The sequence below is a fragment of the Ranitomeya variabilis genome, chromosome 4 (assembly GCF_051348905.1).
Source record: "Ranitomeya variabilis isolate aRanVar5 chromosome 4, aRanVar5.hap1, whole genome shotgun sequence".
NCBI classification, from domain to species: domain Eukaryota; kingdom Metazoa; phylum Chordata; class Amphibia; order Anura; family Dendrobatidae; genus Ranitomeya; species Ranitomeya variabilis.
The window spans coordinates 549025036-549050184 of record NC_135235.1 but is presented as its reverse complement, the minus strand read 5'-3'; the positions used below and the strand labels follow the sequence as shown (position 1 = coordinate 549050184).

General features: G+C 44.3%; 1 protein-coding gene across 1 annotated transcript in view; it reads right to left on the bottom strand.

Moving 5' to 3' along the window:
- Positions 1-18343: 18343 nt before the first annotated feature.
- The window catches only part of ADAM11 (ADAM metallopeptidase domain 11), a 174357-nt gene continuing 167551 nt past the window's right edge, over positions 18344-25149 (bottom strand). The window contains exon 27 of the mRNA XM_077252617.1: positions 18344-24314. Coding sequence (XP_077108732.1) covers positions 24299-24314 — 16 coding nt within the window. The 3' untranslated portion in view covers positions 18344-24298. The remainder of the gene's footprint in view (positions 24315-25149) is intronic.

Sequence of the window (25149 nt, the reverse complement as noted above, 5' to 3'; positions counted from 1 at the left end):
CAATTTTTGTGTACATGATGCGCTTTTTCCGCGAAAAAAACGCATCGCGGTAAAAAAAAGCAGCATGTTCATTAATTTTGCTGATTTTTCACGTTTTTCCCGCTATTCTATGCATTGGGAAAAAACGCAAAAAAAAAACGGATCTCTGGCAGAAATGTCAGGTTTTTGTCAGGAAATTTCCGCAATAAATCCTGGCGTGTGCAAATAGACTAATTGTATATGTCCAAATAAAACTAAAAGCTCTAACCGCAACATAGTAACCAACTAGAAAACTCTCCACCAGAAAAATAGATACAGATGTAACCAGTACAACTGTAAATACCAGTACTGCACTAACCTATATACGATATCCTGATGTTCAGATGTCCGTAGATAGATATAATGTTGGAGCCGTCTCAATATCCAGTAGGATGATTTTCTTTGTATATATCGAAGCAATATGCCGGCCACCAGTATTATGTAGTGGAAAGTGCCCCAGTCAGTGGCAACTTTCCACACACTTGGCGTCCCAAAATGGATCTACGTCTATCTGATTGCAATGCTGCTTTTTGGCTTTACTTCAAAAGAGACTTATCAGCTTAACGACATGATCAGCACAGTCCAAATTTTCATACAGTTGAAAATTTATGGTAAAAATGTAAATGTATTATCTGGAACTATTTTATTTTTTTCTCATGGGGCTAAGAACTGATAAGCAGGTTGTTACTAACTACCTGCCTGCTCTGCCTGGTGCTAGCTTAGAGCCACCACAGACCGCTTCTGTCGGTGATTCTACTGCTTTGTTTAACCTCATGTCAACAAAGCAGCTTTATGTCTTCTAGAGTGCTTTGTTAACAGGTCATGACTGAGGACGATATACTGATGGTCAGCTGGCTTCCCGCAGTTGGGCAGTAGGGAGCCAGTTGTCAATCAGCATGACATCGGCAGTCATACCCTGTCAACAGAGCACTGGAAAACACAGAATCACTGGCAAGAGCAGTCTGTGACCACTCTGAGCCGGCAGAGATTGGCGCCAGGCACAACAGGCAGGTAGACAGCAACTACTTGCCTGTACATTATTAGGCCCATAAGAAAAAATAAAATAGACCCGGATATCTCCTTTAAGATTGGTTCTTGAGAAGACTTCTGTCACTATGGCACTGTTCATCATAGCCTGGCAGCTTTCAATAAAGCTTCTCTGGACAGGGTAAGTGCCAGCCACTATGTTTACCAGATCCCAGGGTTGCCCTGACCTTCATTTTTTCAACCCCTGTAGAAGTATCTGGACTTACTCAGGTATCCTTGGGTTAAGGTAATAGTGTAGACTGCTGACCAGTGGAGCTAGGTGGCAGCAACAAGGATTGTTGCATGGAGCGATAACCAGGAGGTGAAAGTCAGGGACAACATCGGAAAGCAAGTGGGTGTTCAAAATACGAGCCGAGGTCAGAAAATAGAATAATCGAAATATCACCACTGAAGCAGAGATGTGGACCAGGTGGAGCAGAACTTAATAACTGGCAGTATGGAACATAGATACAGGAACTTAAATAGCCACAGTACCACCCAGTGTTAACAACATGGAGCTAATACAAACCAGGGATAGACGTTTACCTCTAAGCCCCCTCAACGGCTCCACAAGTCCTGAAGTATTACACAAAGTTGCGGCGTTATTGCACAGCATCACTTACAGCAAAGGGACCGTACAGTGGGGGAAATAAGTATTTGATCCCTTGCAGATTTTGTAAGTTTTCCCATTGACAAAGACATGAACAGTCTATAATTTTAAGGGTAGGTTAATTTTATCCTTGAGAGATAGAATATAAAAAAAAATCCAGAAAATCACATTGTATAAATTATATAAATGTATTTGCATTTTGCAGTGAGAAATAAGTATTTGATCCCCTACCAACCATTAAGAGTTCTGGCTCCTACAGAACAGTTAGACGCTCCTAATCAATTTGATACCTGCATTAGGCCTCTTTCACACGTCAGTGTCTCCGGTACGTGTAGTGACAGTTTTCTCACGTACCGGAGACACTGACACACGTAGACCCATTTAAATGAATGGGTCTATGCACATGTGCGTGTTTTCACACGGACCGTATGTCCGTGCTGAAAACACGTAGACATGTCCGTTTTTTACCGGCAGCACGGACCACAATACGTCCTGCACACGTGCACACGGAGAACAGTGTGCACTCTCCTCCGTGTGCACGTACCGCCCGCAGGAGAGACAGCGCTACAGTAAGCGCTGCCCCCCCCCCCCCCGCTGTGGTGCTGAAGGCGGCATTCATCTCTTCTCCCCTGCCGGAGAGAAGAGATGAAAGATCAAGTTTTGTTTTTTTTTTGTGAAAAATAAATTTTGCATGTGCCCCCCGCCTCCCCCCTCAGTGCGCCGCCTGGTCCCTTGCCGCAGAAATACTCACCTAGCTCCCGCGATGTCTCCTCTGTCCTCTCCACGCTGGCAGCTTCTCCTGTGTGAGCGGTCACGTGGGACCGCTCATTACAGTCAGTGAATATTCCCTGACTGTAATGAGCGGCACCACGTGACCGCTCACACAGGAGAAGCTGCCAGCGCGGAGAGGACAGAGGAGACATCACGGGAGCTAGGTGAGTATTTCTGCGGCAAGGGGCCGGGCGGCGCACTGAGGGGGGAGGCGGGGGGCACATGCAAAATGTATTTTTCACCCCCCCCCCAAAAAAAAGATCTTTCATCTCTTCTTTCCAACGAACGCTGGGGGAGAAGAGATGAATTCTGCCTTCAGCACCACATGCGGGGGGGGGACAGCGCTTAGTGTAGCGCTGTCTCTCCTGCACGGTACGTGTGGTCCTCAGGCGGCACACGGGCGGCACACGGATGCCGCACGTGTGCCACACTGATGTGCCACTTGAGCACACGGACATACGGACACGGATATCTCCGGTACCGGTTTTTCCGATACCGGAAATATCAGGACGTGTGAAAGAGGCCTTAAAGACAGCTGTCTTACATAGCCAAATTTATAAAAGACTCCTATTCACAGACTCAATCAGTCAGACTCTAACCTCCACAACATGGGCAAGACCAAAAAGCTTTATAAGGATGTCAGGGACAAGATCATAGACCTGCACAAAGCTGCAATGGGCTACAAAACCATAAGTAAGACACTGGATGAGAAGGAGACAACTGCAATAGTAAGAAAATGGAAGAAATACAAAATGACTGTCAATCAACATCGATCTGGGGCACCATGCAAAATCTCTCCTCGTGGGGTATCCTTGATTATGAGGAAGGTGAGAGAAAAGCCTAAAACTACACAGGGAGAACTTGCTAACGATCTCAAGGCAGCTGGGACCACAGTCACCAAGAAAACCATTGGCAACACATTACGCTCTAAAGGATTAAAATCCTGCAGTGCCCGCAAGGTCCCCCTGCTCAAGAAGGCACATGTGCAAGCCCATCTGAAGTTTGCCAATAAACACCTGGATGATTCTGTGAGTGATTGGGAGAAGGTTCTGTGGTCAGATGAGACAAAAATTGAGGTTTTTGGCATTAACTCAACTCATCGTGTTTGGAGGAAGAGAAATGCTGCCTATGATAGTGATGAGCGAGTATACTCGTTGCTCGGGTTTTCCCAAGCACACTCGGGTAGTCTCTGAGAATTTGTGAGTGCTCGGAGATTTAGTTTTTATCGCCGGCAGCTGCATGATTTGCAGCTGCTAGACAGCTTGAATACATGTGGGGATTCCCTAGCAACCAGGCAACTCCCACATGTACTCAGCCTGGCTAGCAGCCATAAATTATGCAGCTGTGTCAACAAAAAATAAATCTCCGAGCACTCACAAATACTCGGAGACCACCCGAGCGTGCTCGGGAAAACTAGAGCAATGAGTATACTCGCTCATCACTACGCTATAACCCAAAGAACACAGTCCCTACTGTCAAGCATGGAAATGGAAACATGTTTTAGGGGTGTTTCTCTGCTAATGGCACAGGACTACTTCACCGCTTCAATGGGAGAATGGATGGAGCCATGTACTGTAAAAGCCTGAGTGACAACTCCTTCCCTCCACCAGGACATTAAAAATGGTTCGCGGCTGGGTCTTCCAGCAAGACAATTACCCAAAACATACAGCCAAGGCAAGAAATTAGTGGCTCAAAAAGAAGCACATTAAGGTCATGGAGTGGCCTAGCCAGTCTCCAGACCTTAATCCCATAGAAAACTTATGGAAGGAGTTGAAGCTCCGAGTTGCCAAGCAACAGCCTAAAAATCTTAATGATTTAGAGATTATCTGCAAAGAGGAGTGGACCAAAACTTCTCCTGACATGTGCGCAAACCTCATCATCAACTACAAAAAAAGTCTGACTGTTGTGCTTGCCAACAAGGGTTTTGCCACCAAGTTTTAAGACTTGTTTGCCAGAGGGACCAAATACTTATTTCTCATGGCAAAATGCAAATAAATTTATATAATTTATACAATGTGATTTTCTGGATTTTATTTTTGATATTCTATCTCTCAATGTTAAAATTAAGCTACCTTTAAAATTATAGACTGTTCATGTCTTTGTCAGTGGGCAAACTTACAAAATCGGCAAGGGATCAAATATTTATTTCCCACACTGTACCACCCAGCAACAGAAACAGAGGGGGCAAGTACCAACACCGATTCACATCTCCATCTTGCAAATTTGAACTGTTTATCACTTTTCAAAAAATCTGGAACACGCTGGAAATTCAATATACACTGCTCAAAAAAATAAAGGGAACACTAAAATCCCACATCCTAGATATCACTGAATGAAATATTTCAGTTGCAAAATCTTATTCATTACATAGTGGAATGTGTTGTGAACAATAAAACATAAAAATGATCAATGTAAATCAAAATGAATATCCCATGGAGGTCTGAATTTGGAATGATGCTCAAAATCAAAGTGGAAAAGGAAGTTACAGGCTGATCCAACTTCAGTGGAAATGCCTCAAGACAAGGAAATGATGCTCAGTAGTGTGTGGCCTCCACGTGCCTGTATGACCTCCCTACAATGCCTGATGAGGCGGTGGATGGTCTCCTGAGGGATCTCCTCCCAGACCTGGACTAAAGCATCCACCAACTCCTGAACAGTCTGTGGTGCCATGTGACGTTGGTGGATGGTGCAAGACATGATGTCCCAGATGTGTTCAATCGGACTCAGGTCTGGGGAATGGGCGGGCCAGTCCATAGCTTCAATGCCTTTATCTCACAGGAACTGCTGACACACTCCGACCACATGAGGTCTGGCATTGTCCTGCATTAGGAGGAACCCAGGGCCAACCGCACCAGCATATGGTCTCACAAGGGGTCTGAGGATCTCATCTTGGTACATAATGGCAGTCAGGCTATCTCTGGCGAGCACATGGAGGGCTGTGCGGCCCTCCAAAGAAATGCCACCCCACACCATTACTGACCCACTGCCAAACTGGTCATGCTGAAAGATGTTGCAGGCAGCAGATCGCTCTCCACGGCGTCTCCAGACTCTGTCACGTCTGTCACATATGCTCAGTGTCAACCTGCTTTCATCTGTGAAGAGCACAGGGCGCCAGTGGTGAATTTGCCAATCCTGGTGTTCTGTGGCCAGGGCCGGCTCCAGGTTTTCATGGGCCCTGGGCAAAAGAGTCCCGGTGGGCCCCTTTAACACATACCACAATTCATAATGCGGCAGAGAAATATAGGTATAGTACAATGCCAAAGATTTCACTTACTTCTTACATTACATGAGTGATATCTATTGTGCATTCTACATTAGCTCAGAAACCGGACAGTATAGTCCTCTATACAGAATAATGAGCCCCATATATTGCTCCAAACAGAATAATGAGCCCCATATATTGCCCCATACAGTATAATGGCCCCATGTAGTGCCCCATACAGTATAACTGGCATCACATAGTCCTCTATACAGAATAATGAGTCCCATATATTGCTCCAAACAGAATAATGAGCCCAATATTATGTTCCATACAGAATAATGAGCCTCATATAATGCTCCATACAGCATAATGGGCACCAGAGTGCTCCATACAGAATGAGCCGCATATATTGCTCCATACGGAATTGACCCCATATAATGCTCCATACAGTATAGTGAGCCACATATAATTCTCCATACAGTGTATGATGGGCCCCATCTATTGCGCCATATACAATGGGCCGTATATAATGCTCCATACAGTATATGATCAGCCCAATACAGTATACTGAGTCCCATATATTGCTCCATACAGAATGGGCCCCATATGATGCTCCTTACAGAATGGGTCCCATATAATGCTCCAAAAATAATTAGCCCCATAAGATGCTCCATGTATAATAGGCCCCATATAATGTTCCATATATAATCGGCCATATAAAATGCTCCATAATTAGTCCCATAAGATGCTTCATATATTATTGGCCCCATATACTGCTCCATATGTAATTGGCCCCATATACTGGTCCATATTGAATTGGCTCCATAAGATGCTCCATATTAAATTGGCCCCATAAGATGCTCCATATTAAAATAGCCCCATATAATGCTCCCTATAGAACTGGCTTCAAAAGATGCTCCCTATATTATTGGCCCATAAGATACTCCATATAGAATTAGTCCCATATATTGCTCCAAATATAAAAAAAAAAATGAAATACTCACCTCTTGTTGCTTGACGCTTCTCTGCTCTGGACTCCTCACCGTCGACGTCTTCCTGCTCTCTGTGCTGTGACTCCTCAGGCACAGGGCGCGCACTGGTGACGTCATCGCGCCCTCTGACGTGAACGTCACAGTCAGAGGATGAAAGATGCTGCAGCACTGGAACCGGGAGAGGTATCACAAGTGCTGGGGCCCGGAGCAGGCGGGGAGTCTACTCGCGGGGGCCGGCACTATAACGCGCCAGTGTTCCCGACGGCGAGTGGGCCCCCTGCCTGCTCAGGGCCCCGGCACTTGCCCGGGTGCACCAGGTGCTGACGACGTCCCTGAGACTGTGGCAAATGTCAAGCGTCCTTTACGGTGTTGGGCTGTGAGCACAACCCCCATCTGTGGACGTCGGGCACTCAGGCCATCCTCATGGAGTTGGTTGCTAACCGTTTGTGCAGACACATGCACATTTGTGGCCTGCTGGAGGTCATTTTGCAGGGCTCTGGCAGTGCTCCTCCTGTTCCTCCTTGCACAAAGGCTGAGGTAGCGGTCGTGCTACTGGGTTGTTGCCCTCAATACTGCAGTCCTGGACAGCCCCTTTAATGCAATACAATTAAAAGCATATTCTTATCTTTTGAGCTGGACTTGCCACCACTAGGGGGAGCTTACTGCATTATTAGTATTCAGTTTAATGTAGAAAGTGCATGCATTGAGCTCCCTATAGTGATGCTAATTTATGTTTAAGGGTTAACTTTACCTTTGCTTGTAGAAAAGCCGCGGAGACACCATCACTTGTTTCTCAACGCAAGCAATAAATAGCCAGGTCTTTCACCGGGAAGGAACAACCATGGGAAGGGCAGCATCCAAGAAAGGAAAACCACCTATGCCAAAACATGGTATCCATCCACAGACAGCTGTTTCGGGGTATTTGCTGTTGTGAATTCCGTTCTCGAACTCCCTCCTGTGGTCATGAATGGTACTTCGATGAGTTCTGTCCTTGGACTCCCTCTGGTGGCTGTGAGGGGAGCTGCTGGTTCTGAGATTCCTTCCCCAGCTGCCCTCGTTTAGGGCTAGGCTAGGATTCTCTATTTAACTCCACTCAGATCATTACTCCATGCCAGCTGTCAATGTTCTAGTACTGGTTCAGATCTCTCCTGGATCTTTCTGAGGACCTGTCTACTCCAGCAAAAGCTAAGTTCCGGCTTGTTCATTTGTTACTTATGGTTTTTCTTGCTAAGTTCTAGTCCAGCTTGCTATCATGAAACTGCCTGGCTAGCTGGAAGCTCTGGGGGTGCAGAGTGGCACCACCGCACCGTGAGTCGGTGCGGGGGTATTTTTTGCACACTCTGCGTGGTTTTTGTAGTTTGTTGTGTTGACCGCAAAGATCCCTTTTCTATCCTCAATCTGTTTAGTTAGACTGGCCTCTCTTTGCTAAAGCCTATTTCATCCTGTGTTTGTGATTTCCTCTTAACTCACAGTCAATATTTGTGGGGGGCTGCTTTTACCTTAGGGGAAATTTCTCTGAGGCAAGTGAGGCTTTGTTTCCTTTCTTTAGGGGTAGTTAGCTCTTAGGCTGTGAAGAGGCGTCTAGGCAGAGTCAGGCACGCTCCACGGCTATTTCTAGTTGTGTTGATAGGAGTAGGGTTTGCGGTCAGCAGAGTTCCCATTTCCCCAGAGCTCGTCCCGATTCTGTGTTTAACTATCAGGTCATTCCTGGTGCACCTAACCACCAGGTCCATAACAGCACAGCTGGCCCACAAAGTGTTAATGCATCTCAATAGAGGGAAAAGAGAAGTTCTGAGACCATTTTTTTTTTCTCTGCAGTTTGTTTTGCCTTTCTTTTCCCCTTAAACTCTGGGTGGTTCAGAACAGGTGTGGATATGGACATTCAAGGTCTGTCCTCTAGTGTAGATCAACTTGCTGCAAGGGTACAAAACATTCAAGATTATGTAGTTCAGAATCCTATGTTGGAGCCTAGAATTCCAATTCCTGATTTGTTTTCTGGGGATAGATCTAAATTTCTGAATTTCAAAAACAATTGTAAACTGTTTCTTGCTCTGAAACCCCGCTCTTCTGGTGACCCTATTCAGCAAGTGAGAATCATTATTTCTTTGTTGTGTGGCGACCCTCAAGACTGGGCATTCGCCTGGCGCCAGGAGATCCTGCATTGCGTAATGTAGATGCGTTTTTTCTGGTGCTGGGATTGCTTTATGATGAACCGAATTCTGTGGATCAGGCAGAGAAAATTTTGCTGGCTTTGTGTCAGGGTCAGGATGAAGCGGAGGTATATTGCCAGAAGTTCAGAAAGTGGTCTGTGCTTACTCAGTGGAATGAGTGTGCCCTGGCAGCAATTTTCAGAAAGGGTCTTTCTGAAGCCCTTAAGGATGTTATGGTGGGGTTCCCCACGCCTGCAGGTCTGAATGAATCAATGTCCTTGGCCATACAGATCGATCGGCGCTTACATGAGCGCAAAACTGTGCACCATTTGGCGGTATCCTCTGAGCAGAGGCCTGAGCCTATGCAATGTGATAGGACTTTGACCAGAGCTGAACGGCAAGAACATAGACGTCAGAATGGGCTGTGTTTTTACTGTGGTGACTCCACTCATGCTATCTCTGATTGTCCTAAGCGCTCTAAGCGGTTCGCTAGGTCTGTCACCATTGGTACTGTACAGCCTAAATTTCTTTTGTCCATTACTCTGATTTGCTCTTTGTCATCCTATTCTGTTATGGCATTTGTGGATTCAGGCGCTGCCCTGAATTTGATGGACTTAGAGTTTGCCAGGCGCTGTGGTTTTTTCTTGGAGCCCTTGCAGCATCCCATTCCTTTGAGGGGAATTGATGCTACGCCTTTGGCCAAGAATAAGCCTCAGTACTGGACCCAGTTGACCATGTGCATGGCTCCTGCGCATCAGGAGGATATTCGCTTTTTGGTGTTGCATAATCTGCATGATGTGGTCGTGTTGGGTTTGCCATGGCTGCAGGTCCATAATCCAGTATTGGATTGGAAATCAATGTCGGTGTCCAGTTGGGGCTGTCAAGGGGTACATGGGGATGTTTCATTGTTGTCAATTTCTTCCTCCACTCCTTCTGAAGTCCCTGAGTTTTTGTCGGATTACCGGGATGTATTTGATGAGCCCAAGTCTAGTACCCTACCTCCTCATAGGGATTGTGATTGTGCTATTAATTTGATTCCTGGTAGCAAGTTCCCTAAGGGACGACTTTTCAATTTGTCTGTGCCAGAACACGCCGCTATGCGGAGTTATATAAAGGAGTCCTTGGAGAAAGGGCATATCCGCCCGTCGTCGTCACCATTGGGAGCAGGGTTCTTTTTTGTGGCCAAGAAGGATGGTTCTCTGAGACCTTGTATAGATTACCGCCTTCTTAATAAAATCACAGTCAAATTTCAGTACCCTTTGCCTCTACTGTCTGATTTATTTGCTCGGATTAAGGGGGCTAGTTGGTTCACCAAGATAGACCTTCGAGGGGCGTATAATCTGGTGCGTATTAAACAGGGCGATGAATGGAAAACAGCATTTAATATGCCCGAGGGCCATTTTGAGTACCTGGTAATGCCATTCGGCCTTTCTAATGCTCCCTCTGTGTTTCAGTCCTTTATGCATGACATCTTCCGAAAGTATCTGGATAGATTCATGATCGTATATTTGGATGATATTATGGTCTTTTCGGATGATTGGGAGTCCCATGTGAAGCAGGTCAGAATGGTGTTCCAGGTCCTTCGTGCTAATTCCTTGTTTGTGAAGGGATCTAAGTGTCTCTTTGGAGTTCAGAAGGTTTCCTTTTTGGGCTTCATTTTTTCCCCTTCTACTATCGAGATGGATCCTGTTAAAGTCCAAGCTATTTATGATTGGACTCGGCCTACATCTGTGAAGAGCCTTCAGAAATTTCTGGGCTTTGCCAATTTTTACCGTCGCTTCATCGCTAATTTTTCTAGTGTTGTTAAACCGTTGACTGATTTGACCAAGAAGGGTGCTGATGTGGTGAATTGGTCCTCTGCGGCCGTTGAGGCTTTTCAGGAGTTGAAACGTCGTTTCTCTTCGGCTCCTGTGTTGTGTCAGCCAGATGTTTCGCTCCCTTTTCAGGTCGAGGTTGATGCTTCTGAAATTGGAGCAGGGGCTGTTTTGTCTCAGAGAAGTTCTGATTGCTCTGTAATGAAGCCATGTGCTTTCTTTTCTAGAAAGTTTTCGCCTGCTGAGCGTAATTATGATGTTGGCAATCGGGAGTTGTTGGCTATGAAGTGGGCATTCGAGGAGTGGCGACATTGGCTTGAAGGAGCCAAGCATCGCGTGGTGGTCTTGACAGATCACAAGAATCTGACTTATCTCGAGTCTGCCAAGCGGTTGAATCCTAGACAAGCTCGTTGGTCGCTGTTTTTCTCCCGTTTCAATTTTGTGGTTTCGTACCTTCCGGGTTCTAAGAATGTGAAGGCTGATGGCCTTTCAAGGAGTTTTGTGCCTGATTCTCCTGGGGTTCCTGGGCTGGCTGGTATTCTCAGAGAGGGGGTAGTTCTGTCTGCCATCTCCCCTGATTTGCGGCGGGTGCTGCAGGAGTTCCAGGCTGATAGACCTGACCGTTGTCCAGCGGAGAAACTGTTTGTCCCTGATAGATGGACTAATAGAGTTATCTCTGAGGTTCATTGTTCGGTGTTGGCTGGTCATCCTGGGATTTTTGGTACCAGAGATTTGGTGGCTAGGTCCTTTTGGTGGCCTTCCTTGTCGCGGGATGTGCGTTCTTTTGTGCAGTCTTGTGGGACTTGTGCTCGGGCTAAGCCCTGCTGTTCTCGTGCCAGTGGGTTACTTTTGCCCTTGCCGGTCCCGAAAAGGCCCTGGACGCATGTTTCCATGGATTTTATTTCAGATCTTCCTGTTTCTCAAAGGATGTCGGTCATCTGGGTGGTTTGTGATCGCTTCTCTAAAATGGTCCATTTGGTACCCTTGCCTAAATTGCCTTCTTCCTCTGATTTGGTTCCATTATTTTTCCAACATGTGGTTCGTTTGCATGGCATTCTGGAGAACATCGTGTCTGACAGAGGTTCCCACTTTGTTTCAAGGTTTTGGCGGTCATTTTGTGCTAAGATGGGCATTGATTTGTCTTTTTCTTCAGCTTTCCATCGTCAGACAAATGGCCAAACCGAACGAACCAATCAGACTTTGGAAACTTATCTGAGATGTTTTGTTTCTGCGGATCAGGATGATTGGGTGACCTTCTTGCCATTGGCTGAGTTCGCCCTTAATAATCGGGCCAGTTCAGCTACTTTGGTTTCGCCTTTTTTTTGTAATTCTGGTTTTCATCCTCGTTTTTCTTCAGGGCAGGTTGAGCCTTCGGACTGTCCTGGTGTGGATTCTGTGGTGGACAGGTTGCAACAAATTTGGACTCATGTGGTGGACAATTTGACCTTGTCCCAAGAGAAGGCTCAACGTTTCGCTAACCGCCGTCGCCGTGTTGGTCCCCGACTTCGTGTTGGGGATTTGGTTTGGTTATCATCTCGTTATGTTCCTATGAAGGTTTCTTCTCCTAAGTTTAAGCCTCGAACATTGGTCCTTATAAGATTTCTGAAATTCTTAATCCTGTATCATTTCGTTTGGCCCTTCCTGCTTCTTTTGCCATCCATAATGTGTTCCATAGGTCGTTGCTGCAGAGATATGTGGCGCCTATGGTTCCCTCCGTTGATCCTCCTGCTCCGGTGTTGGTCGAGGGGGAGTTGGAGTATGTGGTGGAGAAGATTTTGGATTCTCGTATTTCGAGACGAAAACTTCAGTACTTGGTCAAATGGAAGGGCTATGGTCAGGAGGATAATTCCTGGGTTGTTGCCTCTGATGTCCATGCTGCCGATTTAGTTCATGCCTTTCATTTGGCTCGTCCTGATCGGCCTGGGGGCTCTGGTGAGGGTTCGGTGACCCCTCCTCAAGGGGGGGGTACTGTTGTGAATTCCGTTCTCGAACTCCCTCCTGTGGTCATGAATGGTACTTCGGTGAGTTCTGTCCTTGGACTCCCTCTGGTGGCTGTGAGGGGAGCTGCTGGTTCTGAGATTCCTTCCCCAGCTGCCCTCATTTAGGGCTAGGCTAGGATTCTCTATTTAACTCCACTCAGATCGTTACTCCATGCCAGCTGTCAATGTTCTAGTACTGGTTCAGATCTCTCCTGGATCTTTCTGAGGACCTGTCTACTCCAGCAAAAGCTAAGTTCCGGCTTGTTCATTCATTACTTATGGTTTTTCTTGCTAAGTTCTAGTCCAGCTTGCTATCGTGAAACTGCGTGGCTAGCTGGAAGCTCTGGGGGTGCAGAGTGGCACCACCGCACCATGAGTCGGTGCGGGGGTATTTTTTGCACACTCTGCGTGGTTTTTGTAGTTTGTTGTGTTGACCGCAAAGATCCCTTTTCTATCCTCAATCTGTTTAGTTAGATTGGCCTCTCTTTGCTAAAGCCTATTTCATCCTGTGTTTGTGATTTCCTCTTAACTCACAGTCAATACTTGTGGGGGGCTGCTTTTACCTTAGGGGAAATTTCTCTGAGGCAAGTGAGGCTTTGTTTCCTTTCTTTAGGAGTAGTTAGCTCTTAGGCTGTGAAGAGGCGTCTAGGCAGAGTCAGGCACGCTCCACGGCTATTTCTAGTTGTGTTGATAGGAGTAGGGTTTGCGGTCAGCAGAGTTCCCATTTCCCCAGAGCCCGTCCCGATTCTGTGTTTAACTATCAGGTCATTCCTGGTGCCCCTAACCACCAGGTCCATAACAATTTGCCCCTCTGTTGTGAATTCTGCTTTTGGGCTCCCTCCGGTGGTTGTAGGTGGTAATGCAGTTGTCCCTGAGTTGCAGTCCTGGTCAGGTGTATCTGCTGATTGCAGTTCTGACTGGGGTATTTAGGCGTGCAGGATTCATTAGTCCTTGCCAGTTGTCCATGGTTGTTGGGAGGTTTTGGTCCTGGATTGGTTCCTTCTGCCTTCTGCCAAATCAGCAAAGATAAGTGTCTGGTTTTGGTTTCTGTGGCACACATGCTGTGTGCTTAATAATTCTGTGCTATTCAGTGTTTTTTTTTGTCCAGCTTAGATTGTGTCAGTATTTTCTCAGTCTTGTTGGATTCTCTGGAGTGGCAGATATACATTCCATGTCTTTAGTTAGATTGTGGAACTTTTTGTATTATCTGCTGTGGATATTTTTGGAAGGGTTTTAATACTGACCGCTTAGTATTCTGTCCTATCTTTCCCTATTTAGCTAGAGTGGCCTCTTTTGCTGAATCCTGTTTTCTGCCTGCGTGTGTCTTTCCTCTCCTACTCACAGTCAATATTCGTGGGGGGCTGCCTATCCTTTGGGGTTCTGCTCTGAGGCAAGGTAGTATTCCTATTTCCATCTATAGGGGTATTCAGTCCTCCGGCTGTGTCGAGGTGTCTAGGGTTTGTTAGGCACACCCCACGGCTACTTCTAGTTGCGGTGTTAGTTCAGGTTTTGCGGTCAGTACAGTTTCCACCTACTCCAGAGAAAGTTCATGCGGCTCCAAAGTCACCGGATCATAACACCCCTCATCAGTGTGGAGTACAAAATCCTTTTTTGGATGCTGCCCTTCCCGTGGTTGTTCCTTCCCGGTGAAAGACCTGGCTATTCATTGCTTGCATTGAGAAACACGTGATGGTGTCTCCGCGGCTTTTCTACATGCATTTGCATATTTCCCTTTAGGGATAGGGGCAGTGTTCTGGATCACTGCGTTGAGAAACACGTAATGGTGTCTCCGCGGTGTTGGATGTTTTGATCTCCCCAAGGTCATTCATCCTTATGTTCATAGCCTTTTCACTAGGCACTGCTCCTAATAGCCAGTTTCCTACTCCACACTGATGAGGGGCAAATAGCCCAAAACAGCTGTCTGTGGATGGATACCATGTTTTGGCATAGGTGGTTTTCCTTTCTTCGATGCTGCCCTTCCCGTGGTTGTTCCTTCCCGGTGAAAGACCTGGCTATTCATTGCTTGTGTTGAGAAACACGTGATGGTGTCTCCACGGCTTTTCTACATGCATTTGCATATTTCCCTTTAGGGATGGGGGCAGTGTTCTGGATCACTGCGTTGAGAAACACGTGATGGTGTCTCCGCGGTGTTGGATGTTTTGATCTCCCCGAGGTTATTCATCCTTATGTTTATAACTTTACCTTTGCTGACATCATGTGCCTAAAAAAACTGCCTTACTAAATATGCAAGGATTATGAACATACACTTGCAGTCTGTTTATGGAAGGCAGCAAAAGTGTGGCATTTTTGGCAATGTAAAGCATAAACTGTGCCTAAAAAGGGTATATTCAGTCTTGAAGGAAAAGACAATTCATGGTTTTGGGCTACGCTAACCGAAATGAAGATACTCGATTTAATAATATAAAAAAGCGTTTTTATCAACAACGCTTTGCCAAGCTGGACTAGCGTTTTTCTTAAGTGTAAAAAACAACTGTACAGTAGTGGAATAAAAAGTTCCACAACGCATATCGACTCTGGACTCCGGCTTTTCTAAAGTGTAAAAATCAACTGTACAGTTGCAGATTAAAAATATTTTTTTATTTCACAAGGCATTTCTACGCCGGACTGCTGTTTTTCTCAAGTGTAAAAACCAACTGTACAGTTGTGGAGTAAAAGCATTTTTTATTCCACAACGTGTTTCCATGCCGGACTCGCATTTTTCTCAAGCGGAGAAGCCAACTGTGTAGTTGCTTTTTACACTTGAGGAAGATGCCAGTCTGCCACGCGTTGTGGAATAAAAAACGCAAGGTTATATTATGGAATTAAGGATCCTCATTTCGGTTAGTGAAGCCCAAAACCGTGAATTGTCTTCTCCTACAAGCAGCATGGGGCAGCCGCAACCATTATTGAGCTTTCACAGGAGTTGTGCCTACACCACTCGCTCAGCTGAGCATATTACCTGAATCTAATATATCTATAATATAACGCATCCTTCTGTCCAAAGCCGATATAGACTGCACCTACAAACTGTGGCTGGATTCAGAAGGATACTCCAGCGTTAATACACCGGCGGTCCAGTGCCTCGAGTTGACAGGGAGGAGGGCGAGGCTGAAGGAGGAGTGTGGCGTCAGAGTCAGCGCCAGTGTATACGCGATCTCCGGCACCATTTTATTGAAGACAAATCTGCAGTGTTTTCACCAAAATGGCGCAGAGTAGCCATTAGTAGTAGTAATGTGGTGTCATTATACATTATGGAGCACTATGTGGGGCCTTTCTACAGTATGGGGCATGATGTGGGGCCATTATACAGTATAAAGCTCTATGTGGGGCCATTATACAGTATGGGGCATCATATGGGCCCATTATACTGTATGGAGCACAATGTACGGCCACTAAACAAGTATGGAGCACCATGTGGGGCCTTGATATAGTATCCTTTATATGTTTAAATTATGCTATTAGGCTATATGCTTTTTACTGCTCTTACATAACATATTATACTGTATTATTCCACTATAATTCCAAAAGTTAATAGTTTTATTTGATAAGGAAAAACTTCCTCAATTGTAGACATTTTTTTAACAAATATCAAGATTGGCCAGTGACTTTGTGCAGGTTTTTAATTTTGGCCTTCTGTTTATTTGAGTTTGACCTCCCTGGCTTAAAGGGTTATTTTCATCATGATAAAGGGCTACAACTGAAAAGAGACTGTAAAAACAAACAACTTTGCAATTTTACTTTTTATTCAAAATCCTCTCCATTCTGACGAACAGACCTCCACTGTAATGGCTGTATCTTAGGCTTGGAGTGCAGCACTTACAAGCTCTTTGCTATAGACTCTAAAGCGCGCTAATGTACAAGTTGTTTTTATAATCTAAAACCTCAGTATTTAGGTTAAATTGCCGTGTTGGCACTTTGTGATAAATACCGTATATACTCGAGTATAAGCTGATATTTTCAGCCCAAATTTTGGGGCTGAAAGTGCCCCTCGGCTTATACTCAAGTCATGTTCGGCGGCGGGGTCGGCGGGTGAGGGGGAGAGAGGACCGTCGCATACTCACCTGCTCCTGGCGCTCCTAACGCTGTCCCATGGTCTCCCACGCTGCAGCTCTTCCTCTATTCAGCGGTCACGTGGTACCGCTCATTAAAGTAATGAATATGGACTCCACTCCCATAGGGGTGGAGCCGCATATTCATTACTGTAATGAGCGGTACCAGTGACCGCTCATGACAGGAAGAAGCTGCGGTACCATGGGACAGGCAGGGACAGCGTCAGGAGCGCCGGGACCAGGTATTTCATATTCACCTGTCCGCGTTCCATTTGCCGGGCGCCGCTCTGTCTTCCTGTCCTCTTGCAGTGACTGTGCAGGTCAGAGGGCGTGATGACGTATTAGTGTGCGCGCCGCCCTCTGCCTGAACAGTCAGTGTGGAGAGACGGGACGCTGAGGAGCAGCGGGCAGCGACGAGAGGTATGTCATTTTTTTTTTATTGCAGCAGCATTACATGTGGCACAATGCTGTGTGGAGCGTCTATGGGGCCATAAAGAACTGCATGGAGCATTATATGGGGCATCTATGGGGCCATAACTGCATGGAGCATTATATGGGGAATCTATGGGGCCATAACTGTATGGAGCATTATATGGGGCATTATATGGCGCATCTATGGGGCCATAACTGTATGGAGCATTATATGGGGCCATAACTGTATGGAGCATTATATGGGGCCATAACTGCATGGAGCATTATATGGGGCACTATATGGGGCCATAACTACATGGAGCATTATATGGGGCCAAAACTGTATGGAGCATTATATGGGGCATCTATGGGGCCATAACTGCATGGAGCATTATATGGAGCATCTATGGGGCCATAACTGTATGGAGCATTATATGGGGCCATAACTGCATGGAGCATTATATGGGGCATTATATGGGGCCATAACTACATGGAGCATTATATGGGGCCAAAACTGTATGGAGCATTATATGGGGCATCTATGGGGCCATAACTGTATGGAGCATTATATGGGGCCATAACTGCATGGAGCATTATATGGGGCCATAACTACATGGAGCATTATATGGGGCCAAAACTGTATGGAGCATTATATGGGGCATCTATGGTGCCATAACTGCATGGAGCATTATATGGGGCATCTATGGGGCCATAACTGCATGGAGTATTATATGGGGCATCTATGGGGCCATAAAGAACTGCATGGAGCATTATATGGGGCTCCTGATTCAATATGGATATTCAAAAACATGTCTCAATTAATTTTACTTTTATTGGTATCTATTTTTATTTTTGACATTTACCGGTAGCTGCTGCATTTTCCACCCTAGACTTATACTCGAGTCAATAAGTTTTCCCAGTTTTTTGTTGCAAAATTAGGGGGGTCGGCTTATACTCGGGTCGGCTTATACTCGAGTATATACGGTAAGTGGGTTTTGGATTGCAATTTGGGCACTCGGTCTCTAAAAGGTTCACCATCACTGACCTATGGAGGCGATGCACTGTTTCCCTTCGGTGTTTATCTATATTAAGTCTTGGCATCTTCCCCATCTGCAATATACCATAAATATCAGAATTTTCCAACATCAGAGGAAAGAAAAACTTTCCTTTGACTTGGTCCAATCTCCTTTTTTTCATAAACAAAAAGAAGCCATATAACGACAGACTTCCACTGAATAATTCTGGGTATTGTATATGTGGGGATATATGGGTGCATCATATTAACTCTGATGTATAAAAAAAGAATTACGAGCAGTCTCTGTTCCAGTCCCGTCACTGTGAGAACATTCATTTTATTCTTTATGTTGTAGTAGAAAAAAACATTAGGACCCACAACTCCTTCTGCATCAAAGTCCTGTAGGAGTAAAGTTATTCCCAAACCAATGACCTGACGAAACTCACCCCACCCCACTGTGGAAGAAAGACATTCAGAGTTGCTTTGTAAAGGAGTCTTTTGGTGGTTTTCTGGCCCACAACTAAGTATTCGACACAATGAGAAGATTCCTTCATCGTTCCATGGAAAGTCAATAATCACTTGCCCACATGTTGAGGGTGATGCAATTCTCAATATCCACCAGCAATTTCATTTCACAAAATTAAGTAAAATGTATTTCTTTCAGCGCAAGTCTATGGCCATTTGATGGAAGTTTTTACCCATTGTGCTGTCACCACGTCGTTGGGTACCATTTTCTGTGCTGTGTAATATCTATATAAAGCTCTTGCTCCATTGAGTAGCGGTATGCTTTGTTACTATTCATCCCATTCTTAGTCTCGTTGTATTCCTGATGTGTTGTGCCACCTCCAGTACAGTCTGTTGTCTATACGCTGTATTATACTCTGTGCAGATACTTGGAGTGGAGAATATCTTGGCAGTGAGTTACTCGCTATAATAACGGCAATCCTCCAGTCCGGACAAGTTGTCTTGAATGCTCATAGAGATGCTGGAGCCAAGAGGACAATGTAAGTTTGCAGATTTTATATTTGGTTTCGAAAATTGTTAAGAATCAAATACGGACTTGCTGATCTTTGTTTTTCGACTTGTACTTCATTAGAAATATGGAGTCATATACATATTTATGCATGCAGTAATTAGATAGGCAGCTTCAGCCTGTACTGTTTATATCAGCATTACATTCAGGGCAAGATTCTATTACTAATTCAACATCTTGCCAGTTTGTTTTTCCAAATGTTTAAGGGGTTTTCACACTAAATACCTGAATCGCCTACCTGGGGGATCCCTTTGCTCGGGGTCCGACTGCTGGGATATCACTAATCACGAGAACAGGGATTTTGAGTCATCAGTGTGAATTTATTAGTAGTGTGCATGCATTACCACAGCTCCATTCACAAAGAGAATTTTGGGACCTTTCTCAGGACCAGTGATGTTACCTCAATAGTCAGACCCCAACAATTATACATTTAGCAACTATGGCTAGATGTTAAATGTACTTAGTGGGTAAATCCCTTTGCTGCAAGGTTAAAATGAAAAGTACCATTTCGGTATGTCTTTGACAAAATCCAGTATTAATGCATTGAATGTTTTCAGCAGTGTCAGGAGGAATATAAGAGTCATTGGTCTTTCCAACCCTTAAAAATGTTAAAATCACCCCATCCCTTCCCATCTGAATAATGTATTAGTGCAATTAACAGGGGGGGATTTTTATTATATTTAGAGTAATAATTATTTAAAAAATATTTTTTTTATATTATAGATATGCTTAAAATGATATATGACTATATTCAGGGGACACTGTTAGTCGGAACCGTCTTCTGCCACAGAACATAAGAGCAGGAAAAGTCATTACCTGGAATCAAAGCATATTTATGGCAGTAATATAATTAGGCGCTAGATAGACTCCAGGATGCTAAATAGTGGGTCCCCCATGGCAATGTTGTTTTAAAGAACAGTCCCTCCTACAATCGGTGTCCTAATGGCAGTGGCATTTAAATAGTACCTTTCACCTTCACAAATGGCAATTTCCTATTGGTTGAGTCAGTATTTGTGAGTGTGTGCCCTATTAATCTACGAATAGGAACATTTGTAAGACATGAATCCTCAGTATTATCCAAGGATCCTTCATAACTGGCTTAACCCACAAACAAATTACCTTTTCCATTGTGTAAGATGAACAATACATTGAAAAGAGCTTGATCACTTTGTAAAAAATGAAATGTACTTATAATTATAGACTTGTTTTAGTGTTTGGTCCTTCCCAATATGTAGCAAAAACCCTTGCTTTATGCATAACAGGGTAACCTCCTCAGTTTGAACATATATATTAACAGCTTAGGTTACTTTCACATTTCCGTCACAAAGCGTCGGCGCGACGTACCGACGGAAGATTGTTTTTTCACATTTCCGTCTGTATTCTGGGTGAGGGAAGAGAGTAAGAGCGAGATTTCCTGCTGGGCATGCGCTGTCTGAAACACTGGATACAACGTATAGAAGAACGTTCCCTTGAACGTTTTTTGCAAAAGACGGGCCGTCACATTCCACAGGATCCAGTGCATGACGGACGAAACGTGTGTCCATCTGTCGCGATACGTCGCTAATACAAGTCTATGGGAAAATGCAGGATCCTGCATTTTCAAAAATCAACGTATTGCGATGGCAGAGGAATGACGGAAATGTGAAAGTAGCCTCAGAGGATACTCTAAAAATTTTCTTTTATTTATACCAATTAAAAACTATTGTATCTAGCAAAGTGGCAGTGATAAAAAAAAAACAACTTTTACAATGTCAGGATATATCTAACCACATGATACTCTCTCCGTCAATGCAATAAGGCATCAATAAGATACACATTACATTCATTGATTCCTGACCATATATGATAGGACTGGATAACAAATAAGGTGCCCTAGTGCAATAAAAAAAATTGTGTGGATCTCACCCAATTCATATGTAGGCTGGCATCTGGGTCACATCCATGTGGTAGAAGCATATCTAAATCTGCCCTGTCATGTCTCGTGCATTAGCTCCTGCCCTAGATGCAGCCCGCATCTAAGTAAGGCTTTTTCTCCAGAAAATATCCCCCAAACACGTTTCTTTCTCCATTAGAGAAGTCATCAAGGGAGTGTACTCGCTGTTGGGGAAGGCACCAGCTAGGAGAGACCAAAATTGCTCAGCCCAGGTTGTTTTGAGAGCAGCCTTCAGCGCATCTGCATTTTTGGGTCTGGTGTTTCTCATCTTCCTCTTGACAATACCCCATAGATTCTCTATGGGGTTAAGGTCAGGCGAGTTTGCTGGCCAATCAAGCACAGTGATACTGTTATTTTTAAACCAGATATTGGTACTTTTGGCAGTGTGGAGAGGTGCCAAGTCCTGATGGAGAAGGAAATTTCCATCTCCAAAAAGCTTGTCGGCAGAGGGAAGTATGAAGTGCTCTGAAATTTCCTGGTAGACAGCTGTGCTGACTTTGGTCTTGATAAAATACAGTGGACCTACACCAGCAGATGACATGGCTCCCCAAACCATCACTGATTGTGGAAACTTCACACTAGACCTAAAGCAGCTTGGATTGTCTGTCTCTGCACTCTTCCTCCAGACTCTGGGACCTTGATTTCCAAATGAAATGCAAAATTTACTTTCATCTGAAAACAACACCTTGGACCACTGAGCAACAGTCCGGTTCTTTTACTCCTTGGCCCAGGTAAGACGCTACTGGCGTGGTCTATTGGTCATGTGTGGCTTGACACAAGAAATGCGACACTTGTAGCCCATGTCCTGCATATGTCTGTGTGTGGTGGCTCTTGAAGCAATGACTCCCGCAGCAGTCCCCTCCTTGTGAATTTCCCCCACATTTTTGAATGGCCTTTTCTTAACTATCCTTTCAGGGCAGCGGTTATCCCGGTTGCTGGTGAACATTTTTCTACCACACTTTTTCCTTCCACTCAACTTTCCATTAATATGCTTGGATACAGCACTCTGTGAACAGCCAGCTTCTTTAGCAATGACCTTTTGTGGCTTACGCTCCTTGTGGAGTGTGTCAATGACTGCCTTCTAGACATCTATCAAGTCAGCAGTCTTCCCCATGATTGTGGAGCCTACTGAAACAGACTAAGGGACCTTTTTTAAACACTTAGGAAGCCTTTGCAGGTGTTTTTGTAGCCCATGTCTTGGATACATCTGTGTGTGGTGGCTCTTGAAGCAATGACTCCAGCAGCAGTCCACTCCTTGTGAATTTCCCCCACATTTTTGAATGGCCTTTCCTTAACAATCCTTTCAAGGCTGCGGTTATCCTGGTTGCTTGTGCACCTTTTTCCACCACACTTTTTCCTTCCACTCAACTTCCCATTAATATGCTTGGATACAGCACTCTGTGAACAGCCAGCTTCTTTAGCAATGACCTTTTTTTGCTTACCCTCCTTGTGGATTGTGTCAATGACTGCCTTCTGGACATCTGTCAAGTCAGCAGTCTTCCCCATGATTGTGGAGCCTACTGAAACAGACTAAGGGACCTTTTATAAAAACTTATGAAGCCTTTGCAGGTGTTTTTGTAGCCCATGTCTTGGATACATCTGTGTGTGGTGGCTCTTGAAGCAATGACTCCAGCAGCAGTCCACTCCTTGTGAATTTCCCCAAAATTTTTGAATGGCCTTTCCTTAACAATCCTTTCAAGGCTGCGGTTAGCCTGGTTGCTTGTGCACCTTTTTCCACCACACTTTTTCCACCACACTTTTTCCGTCCACTCAACATTCCATTAATATGCTTGGATACAGCACTCTGTGAACAGCCAGCTTCTTTAACAATGACCTTTTTTTGCTTACCCTCCTTGTGGATTGTGTCAATGACTGCCTTCTGGACATCTGTCAAGTCAGCAGTCTTCCCCATGATTGTGGAGCCTACTGAAACAGACTAAGGGACCTTTTTTAAACGCTTAGGAAGCCTTTGCAGGTGTTTTTTGTTAATTATTCTAATTTACTGAGATAATGACTTTTGGGTTTTTATTGGCTGTAAGCCATAATCATCAACATTAACAGAAATACACACTTGAAATAGATCTCTGTTTGTAATGACTCTATATGATATACGAGTGTCACTTTTTATATTGAAGAACTGAAATAAATTAACCTTTTGATGATATTCTAATTTTGTGAGAAGCACCTGTATCTATTAACGATTCACAGCATTTCCATCCATTCATCCACAGCGGGGTTATTCCCTGACTCTGGAGTAAGTGGGGTTATTGCGTGACTCCGGCCCCGATTCATCACATCCAGTCATATGCTCCTTGCTCCCCAATGTTTGACTAAAAGGGTGACAGCACTCTGCACCCTATAGGAATGCTCACCACTGTGGGATTCCTATGATATTTTTGATAAATAAGCACTTTATAAGCACAGAGACACTTTCTTCACTATTCTGTTTTGGAGCAATTTTGGTCTCTCCTAGCTGGTGCCTTCCCCAACAGCGAATACACGCCCTGATGATTTCTCCTAACAGAGAAAAAAACAAGTCGGTGGGAATTTTTTTCAGGGAAAAAAGCCTTACTTGGGTACTTCCCTTGTTAGGGCAGAAGATAATGCAAGGGCACGTCAGGGTAGATTGAGGTATGCTTCTACACATGTGGAGGTGACATGGATACCAGCCTGCATATGATTTGGGTGAGATCCACACAATTTTTTTTGTTTTCACCTTTTTTGCACTAGGGCACCTTATTTGTTATTCAGTCCTATCATTTATGGTCAGGAATCAAGAAATGTAATGTGTATCTTATTTATGACTTATTGCATTGATGGAGAGAGTATCACGTGGTTAGTTATATACGAACCCTGTAAAGAGTTTTTTTGGATCATTGCCACTTTGCTAGATACAATAGTTTTTAATTGGTATAAATAAAAATATAGTTTGTCCTTCCCAGTAACAAAGTGTATGATAGGCAGTGACAAGATTTAAAAGGTCAGTCGATTTTTCTTCGAAATTGCAGCAGCCTTCAGGACTGACTGGTAAATTCGATACGGCTTCTGGCCGAGAAACCTCCTGTGTAGCAGTCTATTACTGTCCCAGTGAGAGACAGATTAATTCCAGTTCTGGAAGACAGGGAGAAAGTTCCCATAAATATACACTATAGAGTCCCTGCTGCAGACTTGTCATTCTTTTCTCACTCCAATGTATTATCACCATCTTTTGCATTATCAGCAAGGCCTAAAGGTGTCATGGGAATGATAAAGAGTATTGACAGATGGCGAGAGAAAGTGTCACATAGGACGCTGGCTATCCACCTCCAGACCTGGAAAACAAGCAGAGGAAGTAGTTTATACAATGCATTAAAGATTCGCTTACAAATAGTAACCGTTAGTAATGCAATAACTTGCTGTTACGGGAAATAATGTACATTTTACAGTAACGGATTAGGCACTAATTTTATTGAAAGTGAAATATTATCCGTATGTATTGTTTTGTTTGGTGTACTTTTTTTTTACAGAATATTAAAATTAAAGGGGATCGTTCACTACTCAGACAAATCAATATTGATATTCCCAGGTATAAAATAAAAAGAACATAAATTATATTACTATATTTGCACAGATATTTTTTTTTAGTAGATCTTCACACACCTCAAACGGCCACAAAAAAATCCTTCTATAAAAAATCAACTTCGCTGTTCACGTTTGTTTTTCCCTGAAGTTCTTAAAAATGGCATTTTTTTTGTGTGTTTGTCACTTCTTTAAAGTGGGTCCTAATTGAAATCTGCTCTAAGTCAGGCACTGCCCAATCAAAAGGCTGCAAAAAAAAAGCACTTTGAAAACTCTTCAAAACATCTTCAGTAAGCCCTTCAGGAAAAAGCAAAAACTCCCCCAAAATGTGCTTTTTATCAAAAGTTTTCTGCTTGAAAAACTAGTAATTTTTGAACATCTGAAAACTCTGTGTGAATATACACTCACCGGCCACTTTATTAGGTACACCTGTCCAACTTCTTGTTAACACTTAATTTCTAATCAGCCAATCACATGGCGGCAACTCAGTGCATTTAGGCATGTAGACATGGTCAAGACAATCTCCTGCAGTTCAAACCGAGCATCAGTATGGGGAAGAAAGGTGATTTGAGTGCCTTTGAACGTGGC